We start from the raw sequence: 23,276 nt of genomic DNA, 5'->3' as shown, positions 1-23,276 counted from the left end.
GCCAGATATTATATTTATGTATTTATTAAATTTGATATCACATATTTTATATGTTGAAGGTTTGATCCTCACGGCTTTTTTGAAATATAGTCAGATTAAAAAAAAAATACTTTAGCTATACTTCAGTACTAATTTTATTATAACAAACTACTATAGAAGGGCTTTTCGAGCTCTCTTATAAAAAAGTAGGCAGTGGAGTTTAGGTTTTAGATTCAGAATGCTAGCCTGTACCAAGTGCAGCCCATCATGATCAGGTGGCGCCCTCTAGCCCGAACTCTGCCGTAATGGCAACGCAATAATTAAAATAAGCTGAGTGGAAGTCAGTGGTCTTTGGTCTATATCAATTTTGACAGGGAGATATTTCCGTTTTGGTGTAACCTGCTAAGCTCACGGCTTTAGCTTATTCTTTCATATTTCCACCGCCAACGATACCAGTTGTCTGGAATAAATTTTCCCCGACCAGCAGGCAGCCCTCGTGGTTTCTTGGTTACTTGGTTAAGAAATAAACTGTGAGTAACAACCATCCAAAAGAAAAAATAAGCAACGAAAGCTTATTAGTGCTTCTATTTAGTTTTTTTTTTTTTAATAAATCTATTCCTATAACGCAAGACGCGTTCAACGGTGGCTAAATACAGGGAACTACCAGAGGCCTTGTCGGATGCTGGCTTAGCACAACCATATTCCTCCTGAGACCACATCTAACCCTAACCGCTCTGGCTTACAATACTGCCTAGTGGCCATACCTAGTAGCGCTGCCTAACAGGCGTAGCACGATCAGCAGCTACACAGCAGCCTAAGTAGGCAGGTGCAGAGCAGGTGCAACAACAGCGGTAGTACGATCAGCCGCTACACAGCATCCCAAATAAGCCCAAAAGCCAGTTGAAATAGAGCAGAGCAGGTGCAGCAACATCAGGGCTATCCTCAGTAGCTATACAGATGCCTAAGCAGGCCCAACAAGCTGTCCATTGCAGAGCAGCAGCCGCAGCAGCATCAGCAGAAGCTGTTGCTACTCATCCTAACCCTACGACAACATAAAACTAATGCACGTTGTTGCTATATTTTTCTGAGTAATTTTATAGAAAAAAATTCTACATGGTATGAATATAGATTTTCCATAAAAAAAATGTAATAATTATAATAAGAGTTCTTAATTTGCTGTGGTTATAAGATATTGAAGAAAAAAATTATAGGCAAAGAGATCAATATTGCTGCTGAGAGCCTTTGAAAACTGACAGTGAACATAAAAAAAACAAGAAAGGAAGAAAACTTCACCAAGCCGAAGTTCATATACCCTTGCAGCTATTGCAAGAATTAAATATTTTGTAAAACATTAAAATTATGATTTACTTGCGTATATGTCTAAAAACATTGAAGCTATGACGATTTGCAGCTCAGTTATTAGATAGTTATTTTATACTTTTTTATTATTTCTATGGGAGCTACATGATATAGTCGTCCGATTTTGATGAAATTTAAACCGTAACTCTGAAATATTTAACCATTACTATATGTCGAAGAACTAAAAAAAATTATAAAACAGAAAAATTATAATTTTTTCGTATTTATTTTTTCGATTGTTCGTATGGGAGCTATATGATATAGTTGTCCGATTTTGATGAAAATAAAACGTCATTCTAAAATATTTAATTATTACTAAATGTCGAAGAACTAAAAAAAAAAATTGAAAAACAGCAAAAAAATAAGTTTTTTTCATTTATTTTTCCGATTGTTCCTATGGGAGCTATATGCTATAGTCGTCCGATCTGGCTCGTTCCGACTTATATACTACCTGCAATAGAAAGACAACTTTTGGGGAAGTCTTATGCAGATAGCTTTAAAACTGAGAGACTAGTTTGCGTAGAAACGGACGGACAGACAGACATGGCTAGATCGACTCGCCTAGTGATACTGATCAAGAATATATATACTTTTTAGGGTCGGAGATGTTTCCTTCACTGCGTTGCAAACTTTGGCGAAATAAAAAATATGTGAATGTGCTCAGTAAATGTATAATCCCGCAGATCAAACGCGCAAATACAGTCAATAAAATTCATACCTAAAATATCAACAAAAAACAAACGAATGTTTACTGTTAAAAACACCTAGATGCTTCAAATAAAACCGACGACCATATAACTAATTAAACATGTATGAGAAGACTATTTGTTAGACAATCGCCGCTGCCAAAGATATTTTGCCGCCGGAGTTAATTGACTGTAAGTTACCTTTAACATACCTTGTTTCATTATTTCCTTTATTTAGTTATTTCGGCACTGAATAAACCGAATAAAATTTACGATGTTTTGTTTTGAATATACATATTTGAGCGTTTACGCTGTATTGCTGAACCGTTGCTTGCTGTTTTAATAAACGAGGGCCGGTACAAAAGTTCCCTCAAGATTTACACGCGCAGTCACTTATAAATTTAAAAACCTGAAATCTTTACCATGATCATATGCTATTTACTTACATTTTTTTATAAATTTATATATATATTAATCCCGTTCTCTTTCAGCAACAGTAAACTCTTTGCCATATTCGACAAGAAATAATGATATTAATTAGTAAGACAGTTTTATTGTATGTATGTAAATAAAACCGAAATTTAGTGAAGCACTAGTTTTCAAATTATTTTTTTTGTAACACACAAGAATAAAGAAAAAAAAAAAATGAAATCGAAATGATAGAGAGCTTTTACTAGGAATAAAATCTAACTATATATAAACATTCCTTATGTTTTGGCAAGTGTATCTCTCACGTTTTGTTTTGTTTTCGTATTCTTTCCTTTCTTCAGCCTTTGTTTTCTCTCTACCTTCCCAATGTCCCCAAATAAATAGTACGCGAATTTTAATTGATTTATACTAGCATACGAGCATTATAACGTGGCGGTTTTGTTTCGAGTATCCACCCCATGCCGACCAGACATATGAAAAACAGAGGATATCGCGTACTCCGCAAACGCGTAAATTTTTCCACCAGATCTTTTTTAATAGATCGTTATGCTACAGAAATAATTATGGCACCCAAGGTGTGAGGCCTGACCTTGGCTGCCTCGATAGAGAACAAAATAGTCAACTTCATCAAACAGTGCGAAATTTTCATATACCGCTGAAGACTAAAAATATGGTTACAACTATTACTTTTCGTTACATTTTCTAACACAAAAAAAAATTAATAAAACTATTTGCACCTACACGCTTGATTTAACATAAATTTGGATTAGCGAACTATTAATGTAGAAATGTTCCGAACATTTTTAATTTCATTAAAGAGGAAAAAGCCAAATCAAGTAGGATCCTGCGATTGGAAGTGGATATTTTAAAAAATTTCTATCACCTGCCACACAGTAAAATAAAAACTCTGATAGGTTTTTGAAGTAGAAAAGGATTAGATACACTTTCATAAAAAGGGTTCTACCGTTACTTACAATATTCTCGAAAGGTGCTTAGGGTTTCCAAGATACGAACTGATTTCTTGCCAGAACTATAAACTTTAGCAGAAACTATTAGCGCTGGGTTGCAACGAAAGTTAACTCTTTTGGAGAACCAACAATAAGCCGCAGATGCTGGTATTAGGCTAATAGAGAGTTATGATCAGCTTCAGGAATGAGGGAACTTTCCTGCAACAGGACATTCTTCGGCTACAGGAAATTTTCCTCCAATAGAAAGTAGGCCTGTAGCAGGCAATTCATCTCCAGTAGGAAATTGCTCTAAGCAGGAAATGAGTCCGAATCTAGGTTTTCCCAGATGAATACAAACTTAAGACTAGATCGTATTAGCCAGATAATGATAAACTGGAAACTGCGTTTCCCAGGCCGGTCATACATGTCGATTGTCGAATTTATTATCGACTTGAAGCCTTTACCTTTTAAACTAACTTTGATCAAATAGCTCGTTATATAAGTAATATATAAGACGGAAGTGCTAATGACTGGTTATCATAAAAGCGTTCAAATAAGTCAGGGTACCGGATCATTGCAGTGGGTCTCAATTTAAAGATGAACTTTTGGATCTCAACATTCGCTCAGCAATAGATCGACGTAAGCAGAAAGAAAATGAATCGTTTGATAAATTTTATGAGTCGATCGTATTGTTCGCAGATAAACTTTCGGTTCCGTTGTCGGACCTAGCATTGTTGCAAACTTTCAGCGATGAAGACGAGAGTCTTGAGGTAGCAGCATTTAATTTGACTTGCTGAAACTGTCGAGCGAAAGGCCATCGATACCAAGATTGTCTTTGCGAACGGCAGGTGTTTTGTTACGGCTGTGGTCAGCCTAATACTTATAAACCGTCCTGTACGAAATGTACTGGCACAAAAAACGTAGGTGATCGTGCACCAGTGGCAAGTGCACGGAAAAAACAAACAGCATTACGACTCAGACGGATTTGTAGAGCCACCTCAATCCTCAAAAACAATTCTACCAGACAAAATCACAAACCTGCCAGTACCACAACACTTGCATTCACCACCAGAAAGATGCAAAAGCCACATGAAAAGCGCATAAATTTGTACATCGTTCCGTCACTTTTTCAGTCGTTATATTTAGACCGAGACGGTATTGCTAGCTTAACAAGTTCGGGTGTAGAAGAAGCCATTCAATCATTTCCAGCATTTTCTGAAAAGAGTCTGGGTAAAACAAATTTGTTGCATCACATAATAAATGTACGTAGTACAAAGCACATTCAGTAACGACCAGTTTCCCTCTGCTATCGAAAAAATTATGTATGAGGAAATAGATCGTATGATTGGCCTTGGAGTCATTGAAGAATCCAAAGTTCGTGGTCTTCGCCAGTGGTGATCGTAAGAAAGCCAGGCAAATTGTGCCTCTGTATATATTGTCGTAAGGTCAATGAGGTGAAACGAAAGGTTGCTATGCCACTAATAATTGGAATCTTAAGTCGTCTACCAAAGGCTGAGTTCATCACTAGCCTGGACCTTAAAGTGGCGTAATGACAAATACCACTCGAGATGGATTCTAAAGACAAAACCGCCTTTACAGTTCCCGGGAGACCTTTATACCTATTTGAAGCCATGCCTTACGAATGCCCTTCAACAATGTCAAAGTTAATTGATCGCATAAGTCCAGCCTACCTTCGAAATGAGGTATTCATTTATCTGGATGACCTCCTTATAATTTCTTACACTATTGAGCGGCACATAAGAGTGTTGCGCGAAATTTCAGAAGCATTGGAAAAAGCAGGTTCGACCATAAACGTTTAAAAAAGTTGGTTTTGTATATCTGAAGTTCATTAACTATGGCTGCCACAAGAACTTTTTCGATTGCCTTACCAAAACCTCACGATAGTCCGTTATCGTCTCATTATGGGACTTAATAAGACAGAAAGGATTAGACGACACTATTTTTGGCCAAATTTAGTTAATAATATTAAAGATAACGTCAATAATTGTGCAGTGTGCAAAATCACTAAGCATGTGGAAGTAAGATCCGACAATAGATCTGATAAGTGTTAGTCTTCGGCACTCTTCTCGTAAGAGAAAAATAAAAAAAATCCTGCTTATTTTTAGGATCTGCGGGCCAGTATGTAGGCATGCCTGGAGATATGAAGGCCCTCTTGTTTGGTGGTGTTATTATATCGTTGTATAGTTGTCTTCCTTTGGGGTTGATGAGTTGTGATCCCCAGTGCTTATGTTTTGCGTTTTAAAGCTGCTTTGAGGCGGTCACCTAATAGGTCAAAGAATTTTACAAGTTCTGCTTCGGAGATGGAGAAGCGCGGTGGCTTATATAACCGCTTTGAGTGTCGATATGTATTGATGTTGCTTGAATATAGGCGGTAGCAAACGACCGCAATTGGTAACGCCTTATTAGATTCTTGATCATAATACCAGGACCTCCATGGACCTTTCCATCATGATGGTTTGTCGCATAAAATGTATGTTTTTTGTTTTTGTTCGTTAAACGAGTCTCTGATAAATGCATGGCGTCACTGTCGTGTTTATTTCGGAACTTCAAAAGCTTATGTTTGTGCTTTGTGCCATTTGCATTCCAGAAAGATAATTTGAGAGAAACCGTTTAAAAAGATTTAAGTTTTATTAAGAACTCCAGGATCAGATTTTAGTGCGCATAAGCTCCTGCAGAGTTTGCTGTATTGCTACCACAATGGTTTGTTATAACAAACTATAGTTACCAGCATTGATTTACCACTAGGCAAATGTGGAGTAATTTCTGGATACTCCTTCGATGTTTGTTGCTGTATTTTTCCTGCAGTGATTTGATGATATTATTAGGGTACCAAGTTTGAAAAGTGGCAAAAAACAAACAATATTCTTGGTGCGCCGAAATGAAAAAAACGCACACATGCACATCACGCATATATACAAAGACCAATTCAAGCGCATGACAGCCTTCTTCAAAAAGCGCCTCCCTGCGACTGAACTCGTACAATAAAACTCGTACAATAAAACCCGAATGCACACGAAGTGCCGAGGCCTGCTGCTGAGAGCCCGGGGGCCTCCCGCTTTGAATTTTTTTGTGTCCAAACTCGTTGTATGAAATGACCAGTCTATATGTTGTATGGTTAGTGGTATTACCGAGCAAAAAATTTTTGCATATAGGCAAATTTGCTGTAAGCACAAAGCCAAAGCTGTGCAAGTTTGATTCTGATAAGCAGAAAATAATTGTTAATATTTCCTAACAAAAAAATATGTTGATATTCATTAATATTATGGTTGGAGTCCCGGAGCAATTTTATCAGACTGTCTTCAGTGGTGAGACCTGGCAACAATTAGTTAAGGTCAGGCGATTAATTCACATGGAAAGGCAGCACTTGGATCCTACTGTTGTAGACATAGTAGCTGGGGAGCCATTGCCTCTAAAAACGCCCCATTATCAACGGCACTGACGTCATTAGCGGTTCACTTTCGTGAATTATTTTTTACCGCAGTTCTCAACTTTATTACCAACAACATCTACAGATGCTGGTATTTAAGCCGCTCGCCCTGTGCAACAATCCTTGTCATCAACATACGCATCCGCAGGTGTCCCCGCAACAGCAACTTCAGATGATTCTGCCGTTTTTCGTTATCCAGTCTAAAACTTGAAATGGGTCCGCTCTCACACAGCGCTCTCTTGGAAGTTGCGCTCTCTCTCTTCATCGGGTCACATTTGACGACTGCTTTGCGTGTGTCCTCGCACGCGAAGCTTACGCCCGTGACGTGCTTTTCGGCGCATCACCCATACACATGGATAGCTTAGCGTATTTACTGGAGCATCGCTCTCTTCGCAACAACAATAACGTCTCATTAATTGAAATGGGTCCCCGAACTTGAAATGGGTCCACTCCCAAACAGCGCTCTCTTCGGAGTTGCGCAACAAAACCCAAACGCAATCCGTCATCTTGAATACTTCCATAAGCGAATTTGATGTTTCAATATTATTTGAAAACTTGGCTCAACCCTAATTTTAGCTCCAATAAGTTCGTTGATTCAAATTTGTTCCATGTCTATCGTAAGGATAGACGTTAATGTAGTTTAATATATTGTGACGAGTCTAAAACTCCTTGGACCCGGGCAAAGCGGAGACATTGTGACCTAACGGTACCGGGCTGGACATTGGACCCTCACATGGCAAGGGCAACAAGGTCGAACGGTGAATAGACGGACTTCGGACGAGCACAAAGAGGACGCACCGTGAACTAACGGTGCGGCAGTGGACCTTGGACCCGATCACGTGAGCTGCAGGAGAGGAATAACTGGACCATCATAGACTATAAGAGGGCGGCGCAAGCGCAGCTCAGCCTGAAGTAATAGTGCGAGAATCAAAGCGAGTGCGTGTACGCGGGACCAGTAGAAAGTAAATCAAGTGCCGATTGCCAGGATCAAGATCGCAAAGTCGAGACGCCGAACGATTATAAGTCTATAATGCTGAGACTACAACGCTGAAATCCAACGGATGCTAGAACGTGGTTAAATTGAGGTCAGGGAGTCCTTGCGTGGAGTCTGCGATAAAGGTGGCTGGGCGAAGAGGCAGAACCAAGTTCTACCTTGCCGACACAATCCAGACCAATCTTAGGGAGCCTGCGATTAAGGTGGCTGCGCGAAGAGGCAGAACCTAGTTCTACCTGCTAGGCGTAACACCTTGCTGGTCCCAACAGTGAGGTTCGCATAACATCCAGTGTCTCGGTGGAGCCGTCACGAGTCAGACACCAGCAAGCCGTTGACGACGAGGAGCGACGCCGCAGAGGACAACGACGAGGAGCAGCAGTAGCAGTAGCAGAAGAGCCGCGAGGTTATTTTTCAGGAGGCCAATAAAACTTGTACGATCCCAACACAACCCTTTGGTCAAAGTCAATCACCCAATATAAATTTTGTGGAACGAACTAACAACCTCTCTGAGCTAGCCGCACCTTTACGTAGCGAGCGAGATACTTAAGAAATCAGGTCGTTACAATATAATTGTAATCATGTCAGCTTGGGTGGATTGATTTTCCTTGTAATCGAATGCTTGCTTTGAGATTAATTACGATTACTTTCTTGTGGCGCTAAAAAATTTTCTTGAAAGAATTGTTTCAACCAAGGTACGGGGTTAAGGCTTACAGAAATACAACAATTTAAGGAATAAGTTTTACAAAAGGTTCATTAGGTGGGGTAATTCAGTGGACAACGATTGACACAGGCAGCACAAGCAAGAATTTGGCTTTATAAATAAATTCCTATAAAATTAATACATTTCCGATGTGGAAAATAGCTTTAAGTCCAATCTTAATGTGTTGTTGCTTACTCTTGGGCTAATATTGCCAACATATTTGCTTCATTTTTCTTTGGCAACTTTGAGCCTGTTTGTAGCTGGTGTAACCATCTAATTTTAAACACTATTTTAACATTTGGTCTTTTAATATAACTGATGAGGGTATTTATGACTTTGACTATTCCACAAAGCCTGATATTGATGGAAAGTCTTATTCTTTTTCAAAAACTGATATTCTAGTCTTCTTTAACCTCTTAATATTCTCTTCTCTTTTTCGATATCTCATAGTCATTTTATATCTAGATGGAAATTTGCTTAAATTCTACCGGTGCAGAAAGGCTATTGCTAAAATAAGCAATTTTGTTAAGTTTTTCTAGATTTGTCACTCAGCTTTTCTTGCTGATTAGGCTGATGAGGCTGATTAGGATCCAAGTTACAAAGAGCGATCATGTCGTAGTGTATTTAAATATTTATTAAGTAGGACACCGATAACTGCCATAGGAGTGATCGCATAATTCAGCGAAAATCCTTATAGCTTCACTGTTTTTAAGCAGACACGCATAAAAATAGATATATTTAATTTTTGCAAAAGTTTCTAGGATATATAAACTGACCGAAATGTGGTATATTTCTTGTTAGTTTTGTTTTTTGCATGTTAGTTTTTATATAAGTTACGTGCAGAAAGAAAAGAAATGGTTTAATCCAAGAAGGGTTGTCTGATCATATCGGAACAGACTGTAAACATTGCGCACACAAAAAAAAAGCAGATTCTACAATTGAAATGCTTAAACCGTTACTTTGTGGTTTGAGTTTACCGATGTTACTGTTATTAACTGTCCCACATCCGAGGTATCAAAAGCGGTTACATATTTTCGCGTAATAACGGATTGAAACATATATTTTTTCGCGGCTCGCCTCCATCTTTTATCATTGGATATTACTGCTTATATTAGGAACAAAATTAAAGTTCATATTTTCGAGATTGAGCTATTTTATCTCTTTTAAGCTAGAAAAGCACCATCCTGTAAGATAGTTAATCACCAGATTCTGGCCCGAGGGTATATTTTTAAAAGAGTACGAAACTAAGAAAAACATTAGAACTTTATAGTGAAGTGCGCCGGTTTTTAAATAACTGTTACTAGTCTTTTTTTTAAGGGATTTAGAAATTTTGTTGTACCTTAACTTAACTAAAACTGTTTTTTGCTTCAAAAAAACAGCTGTTACTCTTGCATAAACGAGAGTTGTTTGCGTATTTTTTAACAGTTCCTAAGGATTATTTGTGCCCCGACAGCATAGATTCTTTAAGTCATGGTCCTTTTTAATGTACCTTATATCCGCAACATTGAGCTCTTAAAATTTTTTAAATTTAACTATATTATTAATGTATTAAATTTGTATCCCTAAATTGAAAAATTCTTTTTAATATATTTGTGTCTACCTTTGTATAGCACCTTTAAAAGGAATATATCATAACAACTTACTATTTTTTTTTCTAACAAATAAATGTTGATACTTACTATTTTTAGAATCTTATATTCTTCTTCAAGTTTGTTTATCCGAGTTTCCAACGAAACAACATAGTCCTTTCTTTTTTACGAGATAAAGTAGCAGATTCCCGGTTTCTTATCATACGTTGTTGTTTTTTGTATATCTTTTCATTGATTGTAAGAGTATTGTATAATTCAAATTTAGGACCAAAATGTGAATGTGTGCTTTCTTTTTCCTCTATGTGGGCATGGGTTTCCTCCAATAATTGCATTACATTTACATTACTTTTCTTCGTAGCAATATTAGGAGTTTTAGTTCCTAAACTACCATTAATTTTGGAAGACTTAGTTTCGTTATATTGTATCTTTTGCATAAGGGCTTTATAGTCATTTGGAGGTAAAAATATAGTTTTCGGTTTAGGTTGCTCAATTGCTGGTAATACAGCTGGCGATATTTCAAATTGTTGGGGCTCCGAAGATGTATTATTATTTATTGGCTTGAAATTGGAAGATGGATAATTCCTTGAAATATTATATGTACTAACATCCAGCTCTTGCGATGGTTTATGAAATGACTCTTCAATATCAGGTAAGTTTGAATAAATACCATTTAAGTCTTTATTATTTCTCGCATATTCAATAGTTTTAAAAATTGATCCAAATTTATCTGCTTTAACAGAGATTCCCTCGAGTTTCCTTTTAAGTGAGACATACGATACATCGCTCTGTATTCCACTTGTTGAACTGCCACTTGAACTGCTACAACTTCCTGTAGGAGATGGTGTATAGCGATCATGCATGTGACGTCCACTGTTTCCACCTTCTAATTGAAGTTTCTTGTCGTCGGAACTCAAGTATTTATTTGTTTCGTTTACATTTTCCGGATATTCAGCAAAACACATAGAATAATTTTGTTTTGAGCAAGGAAACGAAGAAATTGAAGGTAGTATATTTAAGCTACAATCTGATACGTCTCTTATTAAGTTTGACGAGTAATGCGGTCCTGAGAATATTGGTTCTTTTTGAAAGTCAGGTATCAAATCATTTAGGTCTAACGATATATCGACTGATGCGTTCATAATGTCATCCAAAACAGTATTATCGTATTCATTTTGAGGTGTCACCCTTAACAACGATAATTCGCCTGAAAGATAGAATTTAATTAGTATGAATAATTTTAAATTATATATTAATAAAAAAAAATTATAAACAAGAAGGAAAACTTTCCTACAGATCCACAACTATGAAACAACTCTAACGTCTGCAATTCGCGAAAATCGGTCATGTCATTTAGAGCGTGTTAAACCTCTATCGGTAAACACAAAACTTTTATTTTTTAAAAAGTTAATGACTTATTAGGTAATCTGGCTCTGCCGGCAGAACAATATCATACGTTAAATAGGCCACAGATGATCGCTGATCTAGGGAGACAGAACGAATGAATTGTTACCAGGGACTGGGGGTGCTGCACTTTCGACAGTTTGACAGAAGGCGCCATCTAGACCCCGATTTTGTAGAGGAGTATTTAGTTTGTTAGCTGTGTAACGGATATCTAATAATCGGGAAGCTCGACTATTGCGTTTCTTGTTTGCATATAGAATTGATCGTCTAAACTAACTGCAAATAAAGAAACATGGCCTGGGGTTTCAAAAAGTGTCTGAGTTTATACGGAAGAGTGTGTTACCTGCTTTGTGTTACGCAGCATTTACAGACGGTGTATTAATCTACGAAGCAGGTTACTGTTGAAAGTAGGTATACATTTCTAATTTCTGAGTACGGAATACTTTAAAAACCATAAAAGTTTAAAAAAATGTGATAAATTTGTATTTAATAATTTTCTCTATTAATTTATTTCCCAAATTGGTTATGTATAGCCGTCGGGCTGTCGGTATTTTGAAGGATTGTTAGTTTTTTTTCACTTTTTAAGGAAGGTTTTTTTTGAAGGCCTATAATAACTTTTTTGAGTTATTAGTTTTTGCAGGAGAGCTAAAATCAATTTGACGATTCTTTTTTTTTTGGTAAATACAATATTATTATTATTAAATTTAGATAATCGATTACATAAGAGGGCATTTCTTACTGTTGCACTAAAATATACTACATTGAAACATAAGGAACACCAACTATTTGTCTGAGGAACATTTTGTTAAATTTTCGTTTAAGTGGCTTCTGTGGATGCTTTTGGATCAAACAAAATATCACGTAACTAAGTTTTTGCCAAAGGCTTTCAGATAAAAATGTAAATAACTTAAATAATAATATATTTAATGCCCATTTTCAGCTTTACTTTTGTCATTTTTAAACGTCGCGTCCGAAATCAAAAAAAACTTTTTTTTTTTTGTTTTAGTGCCACAATAGTTACCGAGTACATTTGTGCTTTTATGCCTTAGTTAAAGCGTATTTAAAATTTTTTTTTACAAGAAAATGTATAAATAGTTTTCCTTTATTATTTTAAAGAATTAGCATTTCATAATTTGTTCTTGTGTTATATTATATGTTTAAAAATTAAAAATAACTTAGAAAGAAATCGCGGAAATTGAAAACGATTTAGAGCTTAGTTAGCGTTAAATCCTGACCTGATCAAAAAATATAAAGACAATGAAATATAAATATTTTCAATACCGTACAATAAAAATTAATTTAATACTATTTGTTATTAGCAACATAGTACAAAAACTGACTTATTTATTGAAGCGTGGTGTTCAAAATTTTAGCGAGTATGTATATTTAAATACAAGTAATTATTTACTCAACGAATTTTACCAACATCCAACCACGAACTCATATGGCTGCCGTAGAAAAGGTCAAATATAATCAGACTGTTAACTTAAAATAAAGTGGATAATTGTTGAAAAAATTACGCCAAATCTTCCAGGAGGAATTTCTGTATAACAAAATATATCTCTGCATCATTTCGGAAAGAAAAATTTTGTTTTTTATTTAGGAGCAATACACTGCGTCCTAAATATATATTCATGAAAAACAAAACTTCTTAACATTTTTCCGTAAAAACTTGCTTAGATGAATGCTGACACCCTCAATGTATACTGAAACAAGGATGTGCAAAAACTTCCTCCAGATTCGCAGACTATGTGGTTTTATTATTTTTTGTAAAATGCTGTTCCATTTTTTGACGGGTATAAAATTTATGTATTTTTGTTTAATTTCAAGAACATACTGGATATATTTAGGGTTAAATTTTTAAACGTTGAACAACTCTCATACAATCGGCAAGACGAAGCTATTGCGTAAATTTAATATTTTTAAAACATCTAAATCTAAGACATTTTTAACATGTTCGTACATGTTTAATAACATTAAAGCTATAATGATTTTCATCTTAATTATTTAAACATTCGTGTGGCAGCTATATGACAATGTTTTGCGATTTTATTATAATTAAATGTTTGAATCAAACTTTTATACCATTACAATGTCTACGAGCATTAAACAAAATATTAAAAATTAGTGAAGTTACAATTTTTTTTATATTCCGATTGTTTTTATGGGAGCTGTATGATATGGTCGTCCGATTTTGATCAAATTTTAACCGTAATTAAAAAATAACAAACCATCCCTAAATATCGAAGAACTTTAAAAAAAACTATAAAAAGTCAAAGTTATAATTTTTTTCATTATTTTTCCCGGTTGTTCCTATGGGAGCTATATGATATAGCCGTCCAATCCGGCTGGCTCCGACTTATGTATGTACTTCCTGCAACAGGAAGACAACTTTTGGAAGTGTCATGCAGATAGCTTTAAAACTGAGAGACTAGTTTGTGTAGAAACGGACGGACGTACAGACGGACATGGACAGATCGACTCTCCTTGTTTTTTGAGATTACAACATTTTTGATGAATAACTAACTAATCTTTGGCAGAGGGCATTATAATAACAGTCAGAAGTTTGCAACGCAGTGAAGGAGATTTTTCCGACCCTATAAAGTATTTATATTCTTGATCAGCCTCATTAATAGAGTCTATCTAGCCATGTCCGTCCGTTTCTACGCAAACTAGTCTCTCAGTTTTAAAGCTATCTGCATGAAACTTTCCCAAAAGTTGTCTTTCTATTAGTACATAAGTCGGAACGAACCGGATCGGACGACTATAGTATATAACTCCCATAGGAACAATCGGAAAAATAAGTGAAAAAATGTCTTCGACATATAGTAATGGTTAAATATTTCACAATTACGCTATAAATTTCATCAAAATCGGACGCCTACAACATAAAACTCCCATGGAAACAATAAAAATATTTTTAAAAAATGTTACTTTTTTGTTTTGTATTTTTATTTTTAATTCTTTTTGACTTATTAATAATTTGAAAGTTCATAATTACGCTTTTAATTTTATTAAAATCGGAAAACGATATTATACAGCTGCCATAGTGTTTTTTAACATATACGCAGGTAAATCATAATTTAAATGTTTTCAAGAATAATTATTTTTACCATAGCTGCAAGGATATATGAACTTCGGCTTGCCGAAGTATGCTTCCTTGCTTGTTAATATATATTAATTAACTACAAAATACAAATTATTTTATTTCAGAAAAAACATATCAACGATCTGGTTGATTGACATTTTTTGCGGCAGTCAACTTTCTGGCTAGGCTTCTTATCCCAAACGAAAAATGTAAATTTTTTATTAATCAGGAAAGTTTTATCATGCGCATAGTAGAGGGGTTTTGAGAATTTAGAAAAATTGGGGATGTAGAAGTGGATTTTGAAAAAAGTGTAATTTTTACCTGTGTTTTTCGATATCAAAATAGTTAGACAACTCACGCAATTGAGAAAATCGGTTAAATAATTCGCTCGCAATTTTGAAAACGATCCTTAAAGTTTTGGTACATACGAAGCCGCGGCATGAAGTGCGGTGGTTCTGGGTCCTTTTTCTTTGAAAATATTTGGAGTAAACCCATGAAACTTCGGGACTATATTTTTGAATAGTTTTCCAATTGGTTAAGGCGAAAAAAATGTTACCATTTTCAAGGAACGGTTTCCACATTAGGGAAAATTATAACAGTTTTGTTCAGATTTTCAGGACGTCGGGTATAAAAGGGAAACCATTATCTACTTCTTCCACAGTCTATTGAGCTATTTTTCTTACTTATCTTCACATAGTACCTCCTTTTCTCCACACAAGTCCTGAACTTAGTCGACAATTAAGTTGGAAAGAAGTAACTCTCGTACATCGATGAAAAGTCGTGTTCGCAACATATGAATTGCCGCAAAACGTGGGCCTTTAAAGGATCTGTACCCTGAAGAACTTTTTTAAATAATTTTTTTAATAAATTAATCTCCGGATAACTCCACAAAAACATTTTTCTTCCCAGAATTTTATGCACACCAAAACCTTTTATGAATAGTTTAAATAAATTTTATGATTTTATATTCACGGAATTGGTGGACTTTTCCGAATTAGTCGAACCAGACCGTTTATATTATTATAAAACGTAAGGTGAAAAAATAAATTATTTAGCTTGGTATCAAAATCAATTATTTAGCTTCGAGTTAAAAATATATAACTATATTTATTAAAAAATTTGCATTTGTAATCGAGACTGTTTGAAGTTGGATTAATACAGTTCACTTCTCTTTCAACCAAACAATTGAGAGTAGTGAAAATTTAATACTATTTTGTATTAATAAACGAAACGCGAAACTTGTGTGACTGCAGCTGGGACGGCGGTTTTAATTGCGAAGATAAATTGTGTAAAATTGAACGAAAATTGCGACGACGAAAGGGGAGTGTTTTCGATGGAGTTCAAATGATCACTATCTCCCGGGACAATCGCTGCCACAACCTGTGCCTGAGAGACGAGACACCTCGCCATCGTCGCAAGCAGGTCAGTCTGATCTGGTCCGGGAGCGCCGCTGATGGTGGGGCCAGAAGAGGGCCGCCGATGAGCAGATGACCAGGGGTCCGGCCTTGCCGTCGTTCGGGTCGCTGCTTAGAGCTCCGTGGGACCTGGAGTTGAGCACGGCCTCCACGCTGGTGATGAGAGTTCCGAGCTCCCCCGCGGCCAAGAGGAACAGGTGGTTTGCTGACTTCACACCTGCCTCTCATAGTCCGCCGAAGTGCGGTGATTTGGGCGGTATGAACGCAAACTCGCATCCTTCACGCGACGACTCACGAACCTTTGAAATGCCAACAAATACGCATCAGTGGTTAGGTCAGACACTAATTCTAAGTGGGTCGCCTCAGACAAACAAGGCCATGTACGACTTGTACGGTGGCTTACCATGGTACCATGGTACGTTGTGCTGAAGGGACCACAAAAATCGACGCCACTGATATTGAACGGGCGGAGAGCTCGAAGTCTATCTGCAGGCAAGTTGCCCATAATTTTGTCATCAGTTGCGGCTTGCAGCGAAAGAAGCGCATGCACGACCGAACTATTCGTCGGCAGTCTTTTTGAGTATTAACTAGCCATATTTTCTCGCGCAGACGACTTACGAGAGCTCGTTCGTGGGCCAGCGTGACAATTCGTAACGTGCAAGTGTGACACATAGGATCTGACGAACTGTGACCTTTTAGAGAGTAACAACGGGCATTTGGCTTTGTACGGGAAAGAAGCATTCAATAACCGACCGCCAACTTGTAGCAATGTCGAGGAGCACCAATCTAATTTTTTTCCTGAATAAAAGGGTTTCGCTTTTGAATATTTGTCGTCCCTGAATTCATGAAATTGGATAGCTTCAACAATTTTCTCAAAAGCGAAATCCAGTTCTCTTGGCGAAATTCTTTTTTCAAAGGGCTTCGACACCTTTCTGCACCTTTGAATAAAACAGAAACCCCACACGAGCACTCTCAGAAGCTTCAGGTGCGACGAAAAGGACTCTATTTTCTGAAGCATATAATTTGGCTCTGGGCTGACTACGAGAGCAAATGCCGATTTGCGTAGCTTCATCAGCCGGCAGTTCGAAATGTCTATTTACAGGCCAATTATTTTTTGAGTCGAACAAGAACGAAGGCCCAACGAACCAAATGGACGTTGTATGCTCCTCTACGTCACATCCCCGGGACACTATGTCTGCTGGGTTGACTTTCGTGGGAACGTGTCTCCAAATTGCTTTCTCTGATTAATGAGTCTCTGCAACACGGTTCAAAATAAAAACCGACAACGACGAGGGGTGGGTTTTGATCCAGTGTAAAGTGATCTCGGAGTCTGCCCACAGGAATACATTCTCAATTGGACAATTTAGCAATGGCCTGACACGATTATAGAGATCTGCTAAAAGGTGAGCTGCACACAGCTCAAGGCGAGGCAAAGTTTTCCTCTTGAGGGAAGCCACTTTCGATTTGGCGGCCAATAAAGACACTTTCAAACCTTTAGCATTTTGAGTACGAACGTAGATGCACGCTCCATACGCTCGCATGAAAGCGTCAGCGAAACCATGTATTTAAATCGGGACTTGCTGATCTGTGTTGACGAATCGCGATACCTTAATTTTCGGCAGCTGCAGAAGCGTCGCTTTAAACGTCTCCCACGATGTAAGCAACTTCATCGGTAGCGACTCGTCCCAATCTTATTTTCGAAGCCACTGTTTCTGTAACAACATCTTTGCCTTTGTGACCAAAGGACACAAGAGGCCAAGTGGGTCGAAAAGTCGAGCAGCCACCGAAAAAATATTTCACTTTGTCGCGCGAAGATCCTGGAAAGAGTCATCCAACCGAAATTGGCTCTTAGATACGTCTGAGTCTGCCATAAGTGGCATTACAGTGCTATCAGATGCGGATAACTCTGGGCACTCTGGGAAAACAACTTTGCCAATTCAAAGACTGCCTCTTGCAAGACCTGAGAAACTTCGTCTCAAAAACTTTGCAGGTCCTCAACGCATCCGGCGCCAGTTAACAAAACAAAATTCATTCTGAATAACCTTTGCGGCTTTTGGATGAGTTGCTTGCGCCATATCTCCTAGCCGCATTAAACACCGAATCGCCAAAAGGGTGCTGGCGAAGTTCCATATGTAACGGTGTTCAACTTAAAGATTTTCAGGGACTCAGAAGGATCTCGTCTCCATACTTTGAGCTGGAAGTTTCGGTCAGCTTCGTCCACCATAACTTGGCGATACATCTTTTCGACGTCAGCCGCAAGGGCAAACGTATGCATTATAAACCGAAGCAGAGTCGAGTACAGCTCCTCTTGGATAGTTGGGCCTACCATCCAGATGTCATTCAACGCACACTGCGTGGAAGTCCGGCACGATGCATCGTAGAATGCATTGGTGCGTAATGAAATAGTGCGGAGTATTATTCTGTTTCTGTTATTTTTTCATTTGTGGATAACAGAAACAGATTCCTCCATGAATTCAAGATACATATTCTTCAGCGACAAAAACCTACGTTTCGCAACTTCGTATGATGAACCAAGAGTATTTGGGTCAGGTTTGAACGGCAAACGAACTGAAAATCTACCGGACGACAGTCTGAGTATTTTTCTAAAAATGTTTGCTTTGTTGCTAAGGAGTATGGACTTTAGCCTTGGGCGTGCGACAAGTCCTCCACAGACCAAAATTTCTACAGGGTTTTTTCAATTGACTCCAACGCTTCCTCCTAGCAGCTGAGATGTACCATTTTTTCAGTCTACTTTATGTTCAGAGGCACATCTCCCTGACACTGTCTTTTGTAAGATGGCAAGTTCCGGGCCCTGCTTTATCTGGCGAACAGATACAAGTTCAAAGAACGTATCTGCGCCGATAAGCATATTTATTATGTTGTATACTGTATTTTCAGGCACCCTCTATCCGCTGGTGTTCACCGTTTGATCCGGATGATAACCAGAAACATTTTTCAGGATCCAAAAATCGGACGACAACTGGCTGTTCCCTACTCGCGACTTCACAATCTTGTGTATTTTTTTTGTGGCTTGGGCATTAGTTCCACCAATGCCTCGCAAGCTCATGCACAAGTCCTCTCTTGTAATTTTGAGCCTCTGAGCGAGCTCATCGGTCACAAAGTTTTTTTGTGAACCAGAGCTAATACAAACTCGCCACTTTTGGTTTGAACGCTCACAACAGAAGTTGCAAGAATGACTCGCTCCGATGCAAACATGCAAAACATGCGAAGTGGATGGAGTCTCCTGCAATAGCGTGGTCTGCAAAGGTGGCAACGCGAGAATTGTGTTTGGGAAATATATGTGTAGCAACGAGTGATGGGTGGAATTGCACACTCTGCATCTGTTTGATTGCATTTTTTGACCGTGTGACCCTTTCTTAAGCAGTTAATGAATAAGGAAGCTCTTTTAGCAAAATCGAATCTTTGCTAAATTGTTAGGAATGCGTCTATCACCCCCAATAGACAGCAAGCATTCAAGGCTGTGACCGTGTCGATGAGGGTTCTCAAGGCTATAGCTGAAGGCTGAAGGCTGCAAATTGAAAGGTTACGATATGTTGTCAAAAAAAATAAGACAATCATTATCGTACACCCGCTTCAGGCTAGCAAGGGCTTTGGGATAATTTTCCATAGTGATTTGAAAGGCCCTAACTATTCCTAAAGCGTCTCCAGCTAAACACGAAATTAAATGATTAAATTTTTCAATATCGTGTTAAGTGTCATCTTTGTCAACGAAAGTTTCGAAAAGTCTTATAAAATTTTTAAATTCGGAGTGTTTTCCGCTAAAAGTTGGGAGAGCAACGCTCGGCAGACGGCATTGAGGCGGGCGATTTGCTGGCGGAGCGGATTTCTCGATATTATTTTGTTTGCACTTGTTTAAAATTGAAATCAGAAATGACTTTGTCATTACGGCCCTCTCTTCCAACTCTTCGCGGTATACATCTTTTGTATCTTTCACTTCTATTTAATTTTGCAAAAGTGAAGCATTTTCAATGTGCGTATTTAGAATCTCTAATCGACACTCAAGCTCGACCGGATTTACTGATATTTTAGCTTCTTTTAAGTTGCGATAAGTTCGGTTAATACTTTTCATGCAAACATCTCGTTGGTGTTTAAGCTCTTCGATATCCTTAGTTGCCATTGCGTTTATTTGTATTTATTTGGTTGGTATCGAAAAGGTGTTAAATATTTATTTTTATTAAATTATTTATTTGTTAAATAATATAATAAAAAATCAACGAGTAATATACCGATCGCACACGGTGTAAGGGAGCTAAGTGCCGAATTACAGCGAAAAATCTAAATAGGGTTTTTATATTTTTTGTATAAACCCTGCGACAGTATATGCCGCACGCACGCACTGTAGGGGAGCTACCGCTCAAGCTCAAGCGTACCGAAAAAACGAACAAACGTTTAGGCAGACCGAAAATTGCACTGCTGCAGCGATCGAGAACGAAAACGACAAAAGATAAGTCGAAATAGCGGCAGCGGTGTCGGTGTGCGTGTGTATGTGTACGCGGCTAGCGGCTCTTCCTATGCAGATGCTAACGGAGAATGATACACTGACCGATAACTAAGGGCAACGAATATATAAGCCTGACGCCAAAACGCGCGCAAAATTATGAAAAGCGCGGAAAAATTGGAAAAGCGCGGGAAAATTCTGAAAAGCGCGGGAAATGTTCGGACAAACTGCGGCGAAAGTTATTGCCGCTAATTTTCTGAGAGCTACAATTTTCACAATTTGCACTTTTTTCCAGCTATTTTTATTTATACCCTAAATTGGTGCTCACTACGACGAAAATTGGGGGAATTAAGTTCGCACTAATTGGGTCGACGACGAGTATTTTATTGCTTGTTCTTTAGCCAAAGCGATTCACATATAATTCGAAATATATTATGTTTATTGTAGAATTTTGGTTGTTAGTACATGCAAATTTTTATTTCTTGGTTAGAATGCTCACTATCTACCGATTTTTACACGAATGCAAAAAGTTGAAAGTGGCCCATCAAACACAATTGACAAAACGCCACAGATTAACTTTCAACTTTTGACACTCTATACCTGGATGGCCGACTTGATAATTGCAACTTCCTTTTTGTCTTCCATTTGGCGGCAGCAGCAAATTGAGCAATTAAATTTGCCGAAACGTCAGGCGCAACTTCAAGAACGGCAGAAAATTTCCAGCGACGAAATATTGTTAAATTTACTTTATTGGCCGAACCGACACGAATAAATTGGTTTTGGTTTTTGTTGGTATTGTTTATAGTTTTTCACCGAAAAAAAATTAAAACTCGCGAAATTGAATACTGATTTGTATTAACGACGCGAAAAATTGTGACTGCAGTAGTTCGACGATGTTAAATTGCGAATTTGTTCCTTTCGACTGACCGATAACTAAGGGCAACGAATATATAAGCCTGATGCCGAAAGACGCGGAAAAATTATGAAAAGCGCGGGAAAATTGTGAAAGGCGCTGAAAAATGTTCAGACAAACTGCGGCTGAAGTTTTTTGTCGCTAGTTTTTTAGAATTACTCATTTTTTACAATTTGCACTTTTTTTCTAGCCTTTTTATTTATATCCTAATGGTTGCTCACTTCGACGAAAATTGGGGGAATTAATTTTGCACAAATTGGGTCGGCGATTAGTATTTTAATTGCGTGTTTATGATACAAAACAATTCACTTAAAATTCGGAATATATTTATATATGGCAGAATTATAATTGTTAGTACATGCATTTTTTTTAATTTCTGGGTAATAGGGTATTTCCACAGAGATCCATCCACCTTCCACCATCCGTTGAAGGGATGGTCCATAAGGTTTTGCCGTTCCAAAAACTTCCCAGTTCGCCGTTAAAATTTGACGGACTAATTTATGCGATAGTTAGCCGACGTTTCTGCGGTGCAACCCTCTTTCCCGCAGAGCACATCCACCTTCAACTGTGAAGCTGATATTGAAGACTCACTTAAACATATAACGGATGTAATGTCCTCTGCTGCCAAACACTCTACACCCGAACTTTCAGCCTCATGCCCCCCAAAAACTACACGAACAACCACACAGATCCAGACGCTCATTCGCCGAGACTGGGAGGCACACCGCTCCCCATCCACTAAACAATGGTTTAAAGAAACTTGTCGGAAGTTGTCTACAGCTTTACCAACCGAAAAGAATCAGACTCAACGTGCCTATAAAGCGCAACTATCGCCCACCAGCAACAAATTTCTACTATGGAGAGCGCACCCAAACATTCAACGACCAATAGAACCTGATTTTCCAATTCGATCACCAACAGGTGGGTGGGCCCGTAGTGACGAGGAAAAGGACAACATATTCGCCTCTTACTTAACAAATGTCTTCCAACCTCATCCGCCGACAAACCAATTCACTTTACCATATTACAATGATACCAAATTCAATGATACCAAATTCAGGCAATCAAAGCCTATCAAAGCTATTTGAAAAACTGCTTTTGTGCCACCTTAGAAACGACAGAGCGATCCCCCTGCATCAGTTCGGCTTCAGGGAAAAGCACGGAACTTCCAAACAGGTAAATCGCATTACAGCTGAAATACGCACAGCGTTTGAACGCAGGGAATACTGCAGTTCCTTATTCCTAGACGTATCTCAAACCTTCGATCGCGTTTGGATTGACGGTCTGGTTCATAAAATCAAGACTTTCCACCACAAAACACCCACAAATTACTTGAATCTAACCTTAAAGACAGATTATTTACTGTCAGATTCAAAAATTTCTTCTCCGCCAACCACAAAATACCCCATGGAAGTGTACTCGGACTGATCTTGTATGTCCTATACACGGCTGACATTCCCACAAGCAGTCAGACAACTCTATCCACCATTGCTGATGACACAGCTATACAGCTATTCAAAATGTCCAAAAACAGCAACAGCGTATTTAAAGAACCACCTGGGGGCCGTAGAAAAATGGCTAGCAGATTGGCGCATACAAGTCAACGAACAAAAATGCAAACATATTACGTTTACACTCAATCGGGCAACCTGCCCACCACTGGCCCTAAACAACAAAGAAATCCCCCGAGTCACATACCTGGGCATCCACTTAGACAGGCGGCTTACCTGGAGAAAGCACATTAAAGGGAAGAAGATTTCCCTAAAACTCAAGGCCAACAGTTTCCACTGGCTCATCAATTCCCGCTCACCCCTGCCACTGGAACTCAAAGTACTTATTTACAACACTTGTTTAAAACCAACCTGGATG

At 38.0% G+C, this 23,276-nt stretch overlaps 1 protein-coding gene across 2 annotated transcripts in view; it reads right to left on the bottom strand.

The window, feature by feature from the left end:
* Window positions 1-10,220: 10,220 nt before the first annotated feature.
* LOC108134987 overlaps window positions 10,221-23,276 on the bottom strand; it is a 30,435-nt gene continuing 17,379 nt past the window's right edge. For both annotated transcript variants that reach the window (XM_041709749.1, XM_041709750.1), the window contains exon 2: window positions 10,221-11,335. In XM_041709749.1, coding sequence (XP_041565683.1) covers window positions 10,257-11,335 — 1,079 coding nt within the window. In that variant the 3' untranslated portion in view covers window positions 10,221-10,256. The remainder of the gene's footprint in view (window positions 11,336-23,276) is intronic.

The sequence above is a fragment of the Drosophila elegans genome, unplaced genomic scaffold (genome assembly GCF_018152505.1).
Source record: "Drosophila elegans isolate 14027-0461.03 unplaced genomic scaffold, ASM1815250v1 contig_477, whole genome shotgun sequence".
Lineage (NCBI taxonomy): Eukaryota > Metazoa > Arthropoda > Insecta > Diptera > Drosophilidae > Drosophila > Drosophila elegans.
The sequence above is the reverse complement of the archived record's forward strand: the minus strand, read 5'-3'. Positions and strand labels throughout refer to the sequence as shown.